The sequence below is a fragment of the Peromyscus eremicus genome, chromosome 19 (genome assembly GCF_949786415.1).
Source record: "Peromyscus eremicus chromosome 19, PerEre_H2_v1, whole genome shotgun sequence".
Lineage (NCBI taxonomy): Eukaryota > Metazoa > Chordata > Mammalia > Rodentia > Cricetidae > Peromyscus > Peromyscus eremicus.
Genome location: NC_081435.1, coordinates 45,769,562 through 45,782,924, shown reverse-complemented (window position 1 = coordinate 45,782,924; position 13,363 = coordinate 45,769,562). Strand labels below are relative to the sequence as shown.

Sequence of the window (13,363 nt, the reverse complement as noted above, 5' to 3'; positions counted from 1 at the left end):
GGTTGTCTACTGTATTCAGCTGTAGAGGGGAAGAGACTGGTCTGTGCAATGCAGGAATGCAGGTCTGAGTGACGGGACTGAGACGCAGATTATCTAAGGGCACAATCAACAGGACTCAAGCTCTCAGGAACACAGGTTCCATTTATAGACAGGAAAAGGTTCTAGGCAGAAGAAGCTACAGGAACTGAACAGGCATGACTGTGTCCTTCACACAGGCCTGGGCCAGCTGGGCTCACCTCCTCTTACGAAGCCATTGGTAGCTATTGCTGAAGTAGACAGTCCCGTGATAGTCGTCACCACAGTGGCCATCGCTATTACAAGGACCGAGAGACCTTGAAGGAGGAAAAAGAAGCTAAGAACCTTATCCTCCTAAACCTGCCATTACCTAGAACTGGCAGGGCTCAGCACTGAACTGGACTGGGGTGTTTTGAATGAGAATGCCCCCCCCGCTATGCTCACATATTTGAATGTTTGGTATCTAGTTGGTGAACTGTTTGGGAAGGGTTAGAAGAGTGGGCTTCTTAGAGGAGGTGTGTTGCTGGGGGAGGGCTCTGAGGTTCCAAAAGCCCACACCAGGCCCACTCTCACTCTCTCTGCCTCCTGCTTGTGGGTCAGAGGTAAGTTCTCAGCTACTGCTCCAGTGTCATGGCCGCCTTGCCTGCTGCCATGCTGCCCACTATGACGGCCACAGGCTCTCTCTCTGAAACTGTAGGCAAGCCCTCAATTAAATGCTTTCTTTATCAGTTGCTTTGGTCATGGCATTTCTTTACAGAAATAGGTTAAGTAACTAAGACATAGGCCATAAATTACCTAATTCTAATCTCATTTTTGAGAAATAAAGTCAAAATTACGGAAGTCAATTACGGTAGCAATCTATATAATGAAGGCAACCCAGCTTAGTCAGCAGCTGCAGAAAGGCACAGGTATTCTAACACACAGGTCAAGGGTTGTAAAACGTCACTTACCTATTCCAGCTTGACCCACAATCCACGACAATCTAATAAAGAGCATCACACCCCAAATGTTCAACATACAACGTACCTAGGAGGGAAAAAGAGGTCACATCACAGATCAAGAAATGTAATTAAAACATGATACAGCAATAAAAATTAAACAAGCCAAAAGATAAAATGTGCTTGAAACTACGGAAGCATTTTGCAATCTATCTCCTTTTCCTGAAGTTTGTCAAAGGGGCTTACTGGGAGCTTATGTTATCTGATGTAATTAAGTGCCATATAAGTATGTTTGAAAGTAAATGTGCTCACCAGGAATGTCAGAAACACAACAGCAGATTATTTTTAAGACTTTGACTCCTTTTGGTTTTTGAAGACAGGGTTTTTCTGTGTAGCCCTGGCTATTCTGGAACTCACTACAGAGAGTAGGCTGGCCTTGAACTCCAAGATCCACCTGCCTCTGCCTCCTGAGTGCTGGAACTAAAGACCTATGCCATCACACCTGGCTAAGACTTCTAAACAAAGTTACAATCTCTCTTTATCATATAAGTTTTAGCTAAGCATTCATAACATCTGTCATGAATGGTTAAGGCAGAGTTAAGTATTGTATGGATACCAACACAAATGTCAATGGATCACACCATTTTTGAAAACTTTAAACTAAATATGATACTCCTACAACTTGGGCATATATTCATTTTTTATTCTGTGTTCCTCTTTGTGTTTTGTTACAACTGATTCAGCACTTGGGAGGCAGATGTAAAACAATGACAAGATCAAGGCCAGCCAGGTGTACTTTGGAAGTTCTAGGCCAACCAGGGCTATATAGAAAGGACCTCTCGCCGGGCGGTGGTGGCGCACGCCTTTAATCCCAGCACTCGGGAGGCAGAGCCAGGTGGATCTCTGTGAGTTCGAGGCCAGCCTGGGCTACCAAGTGAGTTTCAGGAAAGGCACAAAGCTACACAGAGAAACCCTGTCTCGAAAAAAGCGAGGGAAAAAAAAAAAAAAGGACCTCTCTACCAAAAATAAAAATTTGTGAGTTTCCAATTTTATCAAAGTGATGTGTATAATAATAAACATTTCTCCCCTAATGAACATAAATGTCACAAAAGAAAGAACATACAAGTCATTAACTGGGTCTTCCATAGTACTTACAAACAGTTGAAAGCAGAAAAATAGTAATTATCTTGAGAACATCAGCTAGGTTTTCTAATCAGGACTATGCCATCATGTAGAATCTATGCATACATACTAATACGCCCTTGATCCATCCAAACTTCACAACTCCTTTACTTTCGGCAGTATAGGTAACCACAGCATCTCTGGTTGGAGTACTTTCTTCTCCATTTGCAAAGCCATCCTCAAAAGGCTCCTGGTTACAGAAAGAAATATGAATGCAAATTAAGAATTAGATCATCTTAAATCACTTGATACAAACAAACATGACTAAAGATGGTTAACCACACTTAGGATGACAAAAACTTCCAAGAATGAAATGCAATAATTTACACAGTTTATTTCCTATATAGCTTCATGAATTGGGAGTTTGGTCCCCAGTATAGTGGTACTGGGGGTGTGAAACCATAAAAAGAGAGGCCTAGTTCAAGGTCTCTGCATCACCAGGGAAGCCACCCTGCAAGCATATGTCTCCTGGATGCGGGTGATGTAATGCTCTCACTTGTACATGCTCTTCTACTGGACTGCACTATTAGGTGACACAGTCGAGGGGAAGCCCTTACCAAGGCCTACAACAAGCTGTCTGGGCTTTCAGCACTCACAACTGTGAGCCAAATAAGCCTTTCTTCCTAAATAACCTGACTTAAGTATTTCAATATAAAAATAGGTCCCTTAATATTTTTCCTTAGGAAAAAAAAAAAAAATCAAAGCAATAAAGTAAAAGGAAACCTAAAATTAGGTGTCACTCTGACATAAACCCATTTTAATGATCCCAACTTTTTAAATGGGCCTAGTGGTACAAACTTATATTCTCAGACTCAGAAGGCAGAGACTGATTGTTTGAGTTCAAAATCTGGACACCAATAAGGCAACATAGCACAATCCAGTCTGAACTAATAATGAAAAGAATAATGGTTTTATACTTTGGTGGTATCTGAAGTATGCAGTGACTGCTGCCTGCCAGAGTTAATCTAGATGGGTCAATAAATTCAGAGCTGCTGCTAGGCATATGGTAAGATGGGCCTGTAATCCCAACACTCTCAGGACACTAAGGCAGAAGGACTGTGAGTTCAAGGCCAGCCTGTCCCACTTTCAGGTAATCTTAGTAAGATCATATCAAAGATAGACAGATGGCAGTCAGGCAGTCAGGCCTTGGCTCTTTAGCACAAATTTATATCATCTAGCTACTATGCTCTTTCCCACATCTGAAATATCAACATTAACAATTTAAAATTCCTTTTTTGTTTTTTTGTCAAGACAGGGTTTCTGTGTAGCCCTGGATGTCCTGGAACTAGCTCTGTAGACCAGGCTAGCCTTGAACTCAGAGGTTCATCTGCTTCTGTGTCCTGAGTGCTGGGATTAAAGATGTATACCACCACATCAACCAATATAGAAGATTCCCAAGTTTCCTAAGATTCATTCAGAACCCCATCTCTATACCGACTCTACATGCTCTTAGTCATTCAGTTCTATTGACTTTTGCACAGACCACACAGTGCTTTCTCCATATTAGTCTGTCTTTCTTAGGTAAAGTTTCATGTCTAATTCTGTAGCTCTATTTTTTTATTTTCTACTTTCTGTTCTCAATGGTTCTCACTACCTGTTCAGTCCTTATTGGGACACAAGGCATGACATCTCCAAACTAGTATTACAAAGACTTAATGAAAACATGAAGGATAAAAGGAAATGGCTGGGAAGACAGATGCTCTAAGTCTAAAGATACGACCTTCACACCATCACCATGGTTCTTAATCCATACTCTCACCACCAGAGAATAAAGCACAGCTATATTTTGAGCACTGAATCTTTATATATACAAAGTCCAATTTTTAAAACTGATTTTAGTGCTTCAACATCTGAACTTCTGAATATTATAATTAAAAGAAGTGTTATGGAAAGTTATGTGTAACCAGAGCCAAACTGATACACTCATCCAATCTTCCCTTGTCTCTAGCCTATTACTGTTCTTCTCTTTATGTAGAATCTGTGTAAACATGGCAACAAGCAGTCATTAACCTTAACAGAAATGTGTAGAAATAGCTTTTTCTTCAACGTGACCAGATGTCAGGGCATCACAACCCCAGTCAGGCTTCACCCCATTGTTCAATGTTTCCCACACAGCAGAGGGTCAATGCTGACTCCAGACAGTAAACAGAGACTCTTCATCCAGATTTCACCAATCCCCTCAGCCTGTCAACTTATTAATCTTTAAGCAAAAAGTCCTTAGTTTTCACACTGCAATAAAAAGTCTATAATATACACAGAAAAGGCATCACATTCCATCTCTGTTATAAGAAACTGAATATGTATGTCCCTAACCAGCTACTTTTCCCAAGGCTAAACAGCAATGTGGGTGTCTTTTGAACAATGCAAAAGTATGCAGGCATCCTAAAATTTTTGCTGTGGGTGCTAATCAGAATTTCAGATCAAAGCTGAAGATCTGGCAATTATGCTTGTTTCTACCATAGTGTGAACACTGTGAGTGACTGTTCAAGAAACAAGTATTTTCTGGCTTATATGAAATATTAATTTAGAAAACTAATGATTTGATCACAGAAAACAAAAAAATCACCTTTGCAATCATCCTCTAGCAAACCTCCTTTACAAAGTTTTAGTATTAATCTCCAAAATACATCTAAAGCTTGGTTGGTGCAATGGTGCACACCTATAACCTCAGCATTCATGAGGATGACATGGGAGGGTTGCTAGGAGTCTGAGGCATGTACAGTGAGCTCCAGGCCAACCAAGGCTGGAAGACAGACCCCAAACCAACCAACCAATCAAACATCAAGTTAATCAAATAAGTGTGCTATTTGTGGCTGAATAAATGGACTTAAGTGTAATAAAACTGGGGTTGGAACTAAATTTCCTGAAATAAAAAGAAATCAGAGTTTCTTTATTTTGGTAATGTTCGGTGTCCACCTCAAGGCTCTACTACTGAGCAACATCCTCAGCTTTCAGTTGTCTAATGTAGGGGCTTCCAAGGAACAAAGAAACTCTCAGGAATGAAACTCTATCCACCTCAAAAAAAATTTACAGCCAGGCAGTGGTGGCGCACACCTTTAATCCCAGGATTAAAGGCAGAGGCAGGCGGATCTCTGTGAGTTCGAGGCCAGCCTGGGCTACGGAGTGAGTTCCAGGAAAGGCACAAAGCTACACAGAGAAACCCTGTCTCGAAAAACAAACAAAAAACCAAAACAAAACAAAAAACAAAACAAAAATTTACATAAAAAACCTCACAAATAAAAATTCAAATACAAACTTATCTAAGTTAGGCCAAGACAAAAGGTACAAAAAATAACAATTTTCAATACTTACTACCTTTTCCACAATAGTAGGTGGAAAGTAAAAACTATTTAGTGGAATATTAATGAAGTAGATAAAATTAACTTAGCATTATTCTAGGAAATAAAGCTCTCAAAGAAGTAGCACTGTGATTCTGAGTTTGGGGTTGCAATGGAAATAAACTCAGAAGAGAGGGAGAGACAGGAAATAATGGAAGACATACGTAAATTACACCTACTGTAACAGGAAGGATTCCTCATAAAAGAAACAGACCTACTAGTGAATTATATTAAACTAAAAACTAAAAAAGAATATGTCAGCATGCCTGTAATTCTAGTATTTGGGTTACAGGAAGATTATTAATTGAAGTCCAGCCTGGGCTACAAAGCAAGATTCTGTCTAAAAGGAAATTGGAAAAGATACAATGGAGTGTGTAGAAGGAGGGACCAGGAGACAAGAGAGTCCATCAGGCAGCTTCAAATTCATGAACGGCACTTAGAAGAGGGGCCAGGGACATCAGTGGGTGACTGTATGGAAACAGAGAGAAACACAGAGAAAACATGGGCAGGTGAGTGTTTTTCTAAGGACAGAGAAAATACAAGAATGGAAGAAAGTCTAGCTCCCATGGTTATTATTTCTTTGCAGGAAGTAGAAAAAGCAAGAATGTTTTATAGACTGGGTGCTGTCTTTTGTTTTTCTTGAGGATTCAAAGCTCCCCTTCAACCATGGACAAAAGTCAGAGGACGAACTGGGGTATCTGGATGCTGGTCCCTGGCTTCTGCCTTGTTTGAGACAGGGTCTCTTTGTTTGCTACTTCACAGGAAGCAGCTAGCTGGCTCACAAGCCTCCAGGGACTGTCTCTGCCTCCCATCTCACCTATTTAAGGAGCACGGGTATCACAGACACGTCACCACACCTGGTTGGACAGGGGACTCTGGTCCTCAAGTTCAAATGGTCAAACTCAACCATCCCTCTACTGAAGCCTCCCATGTGCTGGATTATAGAAATGTGTAACCACTTTCATCCACCAAAACTATTTCTGTCTCATGCCCACTCCCTGCACCAGGGAAGGCATTAAGACTGAGGAGTACAGCCCCTTAGTACAGCGGGAACACTATTAAATCAGATTTCAGGCAATGTTTATTAGCATAGATTCATTTTTAGTACAAAAGTAACTTTACTTGGTGACTTCAGGCAAAGATAATAAACTATATACTTTTTTAACTTGGGAAGAGGTTGTTTGGGTTGTCTTAAAGAACAGTTGGGCAAAATTGTATCAAAGTGTCTCTCTGGAGCTCAGGAAGCTACCACAGCATTGTCTCTAGCGCAATTTAAAGCCACCCAAATATCAATACCTCTTAAGTAGGGAAATGGGCCAGTCCCTTAATGGTGCCAATGTGCAACAAGAGTCCCAGTAACTCAGGTTTTCTGGGCATAAATAATAACCATACCCTTTCACTCACTCATTCATTGGGCACACAGATATTAACACACTATCAGTCACCATGCTAGGTACTTCCCAGCCTGCTTAAAAGTGTGATTTTTTTTCAATAGAGACTAGTTTTTTTTTTTTTTTCCCAATAGCCTTCTACCTACTAGGACCCTTTCCATATTCAATGTAGCCTCCAGTAAATATTTAGCTCTGTCAACAACAATGAACTACATACCTTTTTTCAATAATATCCCCACTTTACTTTTCACATTACAACCCCTCTCTGAGAACTGGTTTCCTCGTCTAAATGGAGATAATAATTCCTGTCCACCAATACCATATCCTGGAAGGCTGTGGGCTCTCTAGATAATACACAGACATATATAAAGCAGGTGAGTTGTCTATTTTGGCTACTGAGCTGACACACCATGATTACAAAACTATAATTGAAGTGTCAATGCCACATTTCGTGTGTGACAGTTTTTAAGTCAAATCTATAGCTAGACTTTGGTATTTTTTTTAGTCAGCTATCAGTGGGAGAATTGTCCTTAGGTGACCTGCCTTTTCAATCCCTGGCAACTCTTCAGAAGGAGAAAGTTTACCCAGCTGACCCTATGTGAGTGAAGGAAGCAGCTTCCCTGGACTACAGGTACTGGCGCTGGTCAATTCTGCTCATGCTATGCCTGCTTAGAAGCTCTGGCTCATCTAATAAGGAGGATCAAAAGCAGGACACCCAGTACTCTCCACTCCGCTCGCAGATGACCACAGCTGAAATACACAATGATCAAACCTTGATCGGTTTTGTGGGCAACAAACAAGCCTGCTTTTAGGCAAAGAGATACTTATTTAAGAGTAACAAGTTTTCCTTTCAGCATCCTCTATGAAAAATGAATCCTAAACTAATGTATTACTTTCCATGGTGAGTAGGGAGGTCATAAAGGGCATTCATTTAGCAAATACTCAAGGATGGCTATTTATTAGAGATGAAAAGTGCTGGTAAGGAAGTTGGATATAGAAGGTTTTTAGTTTTTCACTAAGTCAAAATTATATGTACTGGAAAGCATATAGTGCATTGTCCTGACATGACAAGATATATTCAATACCCCCTTAAAGATGACAAGGGAATTATTACACTAAACACCTTTCTCATACTTTATCCATGAAATAAGTCTCGATTATGGTCACAATTTTATTGATGCCCTTTTATATGGTAAATCAAAGCTTATAAACAGTAACCTAAAGGGACAGCAAAGAAACTTGAACAGAGACAAAAATGGAGAACAGAACACTCAGGAGATGGATGAATACAGGATAGTACCTATAATGGAGGAAAAAAGAAATTTCAAAGTCAAAACCATACCCTTTTTCAGGTTATCCCTTTGCAGATTATTCTGGCGGTCACACTATCTGAATGCTAAACACTTCAGGCAACTGTAAATCACCAAAACAAAACAAAACAAAACTCTTAACAGTAAAGAGGAGTACACATAAATAAAACAAAATGATCCTTTCTTGAGTTAAGCTTTAAATGATATCACAAGTTAAAACTCGTGCACTAAATAAGAACAAGATGGAAAAGCCAAAGTAGTGAACCGTGCTGGCTTCCCAGCTCTACACAACCCCATCTGTTTCTCAAGTCCTCCACGAGAGCCTCCAACCACCAAGCTCCTGGGAAGGACAGTGGGAATCAGCGGCTTTCTCCATTAGTGTCACAAGAGCTCAGCAGTGGTAGGAGCTGGTTTCTAGGCGGAGGAATAATCTGGCTCTTCCAAATCTGGGGAGCAGACCCTGGCAGAGACTCCAACCCAAAGCACCTCAGGTTTCCTGTGGTAAACACTAGATCCTTCTGTGCCTAACACAGCAAGACACAGTTTTTTGTTGTTGTTGTTTTTTGTTTTTTTACCACTAAGCAACAAGACACAATGACTGCAGACAGCTGCATCACAGCACCTTCAGAGATGGAACTGTCATCTGTCCAGATGTATTCCATTCAGGAAGGGACATCAAATGTGTAGCAGGAAACAGGCGTGTGCGTTAACTTTCCAAGTTTATTTGGAGGCTATTTTGGTAGGTGGAGGTCAGTCCAACTGGCCAATCATTCAGTGTCTGGGTTGTAATGAGCCACTCAAACTTGCTACCTCCTTTCAATCACTGTTCCTAGTCACACTGTTTTCTTATTCCCTCGCACACTTTCCCATCACAAGCCTGGCCCCTGGGCCCAAAGTGTCCATGCCTTTTCCAGAAGGCTGGGAAAATAAAGTATCCACACTGAATTCTTTGAATTTGTCAATTGTTTTTAATAAATAATATCTGACATGATTAAAGATAAACATTAGACTGCTAACAGGAGGGAAATTCTCACTTTTTCTGTTGAGCACACTTTCTTTTTAGGAATAAAGGGAAATATTAACTTTGAGACTTTCTCTAGTCAAGTCTACAAAACCATGACTTTGAATTTTTTTCAATGTCTTCAGAGTTTACTGCCCAGTGAGACAAGCAGAAATGAACATAAAATCACACACACAACATTTACAAAGCAAAGAACGTCCTCATATTTTTCTAACCCAAGGCAGCTCTAATTCTACTAATTTTCTTTGAAACTCCTCCCCTGCCAATTCTTATGTTTCAAATTAGAAAATTACTGCAAGTTCAAATCAAATATTTAACTGATGCAATTTTACTTTAGCTGAAAAGTTAGGTTTTTGTTTGTTTAAGGAGAAGTGGTCTCACTAGGTAGAGTGGGCTGGCCTTGAACTCCAAGGTTTGCATGTGTCCGTGTCTGGAGTGTAGGGATTAAAGGCACATGCCACCACTCCCAACCTGAAAAGTTGGTTTTAAACTATTTCTCCTAAGGGACTTTCAGCTTGAACTTCCTCTGCTTACAATTTATCTTAACGGGACCTAGCACTTTCTCAACCCAAACCCTAGAGTAAATCCAGCCTCATTGACTGGGTTAGTCACACCCCCCTACAGATGCTTTTGTAGTTCCTTCATGGCATACATCATATGCGGCAGTCCTCTTTATGGACAGTATTCAGATTTTATAATGCACGCAGTCACCTCAACTCTTCTAAAATGTCTGAAACAGACACTTTTCCTGTCATTTTAACTAAAATAGAGTTAAACTAACATTAAGCTTTTATGGTAAATCTGTTCTCTAAATAATACCTTGAAATAATACACTGAAGTGAAAGGGTTAACTTTCAAGTCAGCTCTATTCAAATCCTAGCCCTGCTACTCATGACCTACAGAATTAACCCCTAAGTTTGGTTTCAACACCTGTGAGATGGGGTACCTATCACATGTTGTTTGAAAAGACAAAATGAAAAAAATGTGATGATTTTATACAACATAAAAGCTCTCATACAAGCTAAAAAAATAACTTCAAAAGGGAAAAGCTATTATTATTTTCAAGTTGTGTCTCAGGATTTCATCATGAAAGCTTGGGCTGGCCTTGAACTCACAGTCTCTGAGTACTGGGTTATTATTGCTTTAAATAAATCCAAACTAATATATTAAAAATGTGAATGTTCATCAAAAAGCTATTTACATCCTAAAAATAATTCTGAATTAAAATACTGGTAAAAATCCTTAAAACAGCAATAGTTCTCATGCCATTTAATAGCAGCTGCTAAGTCTAAGCCAAAATGTTACATTAAAACAGCTTACTTAGCATTTAAAATATAAACTATTGTATATATGCATGTATATGTAGCATATATATATATATATATATATATGCAAACTTAGATGCCAAAGTGAGGGGCTTATCTAATCATTGTTCTGATTTTTTTTAGCAAGTACTAGCTAATTGTATCATCCCAAAGCCACCAAGACTTCCTATCCGTGCCGTCGGTGATTGGTGTATTCAGTGTAATGCTCCCCACACAGACTACGCTTTCAAAACAAAGTATTGTTTTGCACAAATCCAATTTGCTTCGGTTAACAATGCTCTATTAATATCCAGTGGCATTAATGCAAGCTCAAAACTCAAGTGCCACAGATAAAAGTGGTCAGTGTGACCATGTGACTTCACAATGAACCAAGTCAGAACTGCTGATCCAAGTCAAAGAATTCAGTACTAGAACTAGCTCTGCATGTTCTTTACCAAAACTTCAAGACTGGGTTACAAAAGAATGTTTCACAAATAATAACACAGGCATTATTTCAAATCCCACACAACTGGCTAATGTCAACAAAGAGCTTGAAACATTTTTAGATAAAATTCCCAGGAAACATACACCTTCTGTTAACAAGAAGCAGTAGCCCTGTGCAAATTTTATTTCTAAAGCCCAAAATTAAGAAGAACCTGGAGAAACCTAACAAGCAGCATCAGAACCAAGTCAACACTGAAAAGCAATCTGCATGGAAACCCAGGAGTGGGCAGACTGCACTGGGTGTTTCATGGGATTCTCTCAGGATTGGATGCTATCTTCTGTCATCTCTTCCATTTTCAGTTCAGGAACTCAGAGTCAGAGATGACTTATCCTTTTTCTGAAGATGTATTAAGTGGGATACTCCAGACTTAACCAATGGTCAAGAACTGCCCACTGACAGCCCAACTGTTTGTTCACGGACAGGAACCCAGGGAAAGAGGAAGACAGTACAGACCAGACGGAAACAGACCTATGGACCTGCACTGGTGAAAGCAGGAGTCTGCTTCTTTTCCACTGATCTTCTCAAAGTGGCTGTGGCTTACACTGGTAACAGAAGCCACACCAGTCTGAAATAACAGAACAGAGCCCCAAATCAGCAGAGGAACTGGGAAATTCACTTGAATTTCTAGAAAAAGAAGAGTAACAGTAAGGGTAGGTCCCCGTATCTGAGCTGGCCAGGGGCCAAACAACAGCTGTTGGCAGAGGCAGGTACAGAACAGAGACAGCAGCTACTGCACACTGTCTGAGCCCAGCAAGGCGGAACACACCTGTAAGCCTAGCCTGCGTGGCATAATGCATCCCAGGTCAGTGTAAAATACACAGTGAGACACTGTCTCAACAAAGAAAAGGGACATCGATCCCAGAATATTAAAAATAACAATTCAAGGTCACCACAATGTATTATCTACACATTAATTTCTTCCCCTCCCCCCCTCAAATTAGTAGATGTACAAACAAATGAGAAAATGTTCCCCATTCAAGTGTTTGTGGTACAGACCAAATGTTCTTTTCAGGACACAAACACTTCAAAATGACTATAAAAGAAGTCAAAGGTAAATCTGATTACCAACATCATCCAAAAGAGAAATGAAAGCTTCATTGGAAACTTCAGAAATCCTAGATGTTGGTATATTTTAAAGAAAAGCACAATATTTGAAATGATAAATTCACTGAATGGACTTCAGGTCAGAGTGGAGATGACAGAAGACAGAAATAGATAAAATAACTAATTTACAGATGCAAGAAACTAAAAAACCTAGAAAAGACACACACAGAGGAAAGTACCCGTAACTACAAACTGCAGGAGGTTAAAGGTAATGAGGAAACCTTCAGTCTTAGAGATGTTACCCATCCTCTACTGTTGGCTGACTTCTTCCCAGCAACAATGGAGGCCAGAGACACTGGAACAGTATCCTCAAAGGGCTAAGAGAGAACCTCTCCACCAAGGCTACATCTGCAAAACTATCAAGTGTGTATGAAAGCCATCTTAAATGAAAACAGTATGTGTTGGTAGCTTGCTTCTATGACAAGAAGTTCTCAAGGAAGGAACGTAACATTAGATGGAAGAACGCATTTCTCAATGGAGTTATTCTGGCCTCAGTTTTTATAAAGCTGTATGTTAAAATGAAGAGTGCAGCAATGCATTGTTGGGTTTACTATTTATCTGACTATGGCAAAGGCACTAGAGAAGTAGTCTCTCAAGATTCCTCTATTTCAGCTGAATAAATTCAATATACCTAGTAGAGCAAGTACCGCTAGCCCCATGCATAGTACACGTCTTAGAACCTCAGTGCCTCTTCTTCAGATGGGGAAAGTCTTACAAACAGCTACAATGTGAAACTGCTCAAGTTCTAATTAATTAGTAGCTGCCATTTTCTAGGATTTGCCCCACTGCAGAACAGATTTACAGGATTATATCCCACTGAACCAACCTAACCCTGCTCTTCCCAGTTCTTCCTACCTCCATAAATAGTAATTCCATTTTAAAAACCGTAATGTTTCTCTTTCCATATACATTTCATCCAAACTCCAGCAAAGGCCCCACAATCCTCCCTTTAAAAACACTTGCATCTGAACCTCTGTTCTACCAAACAGCTCACCTTTGTAAAAATCATGCTCGGATTCTGCTGTCCTGACTCCCTCCCTTAAACCCTATAGCATATTCTCCACATGGTAATCAGTCATATTTAGTCATAAGTGTAATCCCATCAAATCTGAGCTCAAAGCCCTCCCAATGTCTCCGCTATGCCACTCAGAGTAAAACCCAAGTCTTTGTCACGATCTGCAAGGTTCAACACCAATCTCTAACTTCTTCTGTCACTGTCTTCTCCTGCCAGTCTTGACCTCCCTGGCCTCTAAAT

At 40.0% G+C, this 13,363-nt stretch overlaps 1 protein-coding gene across 1 annotated transcript in view; it reads right to left on the bottom strand.

The window, feature by feature from the left end:
- The window catches only part of Slc12a2 (solute carrier family 12 member 2), a 74,264-nt gene that overhangs the window by 54,054 nt on the left and 6,847 nt on the right, over window positions 1–13,363 (bottom strand). The window contains exons 2-4 of the mRNA XM_059245933.1: window positions 2,206–2,325; window positions 966–1,041; window positions 237–332 (exon numbers count right to left, since the gene is read on the bottom strand). Coding sequence (XP_059101916.1) covers window positions 237–332; window positions 966–1,041; window positions 2,206–2,325 — 292 coding nt within the window. The remainder of the gene's footprint in view (window positions 1–236; window positions 333–965; window positions 1,042–2,205; window positions 2,326–13,363) is intronic.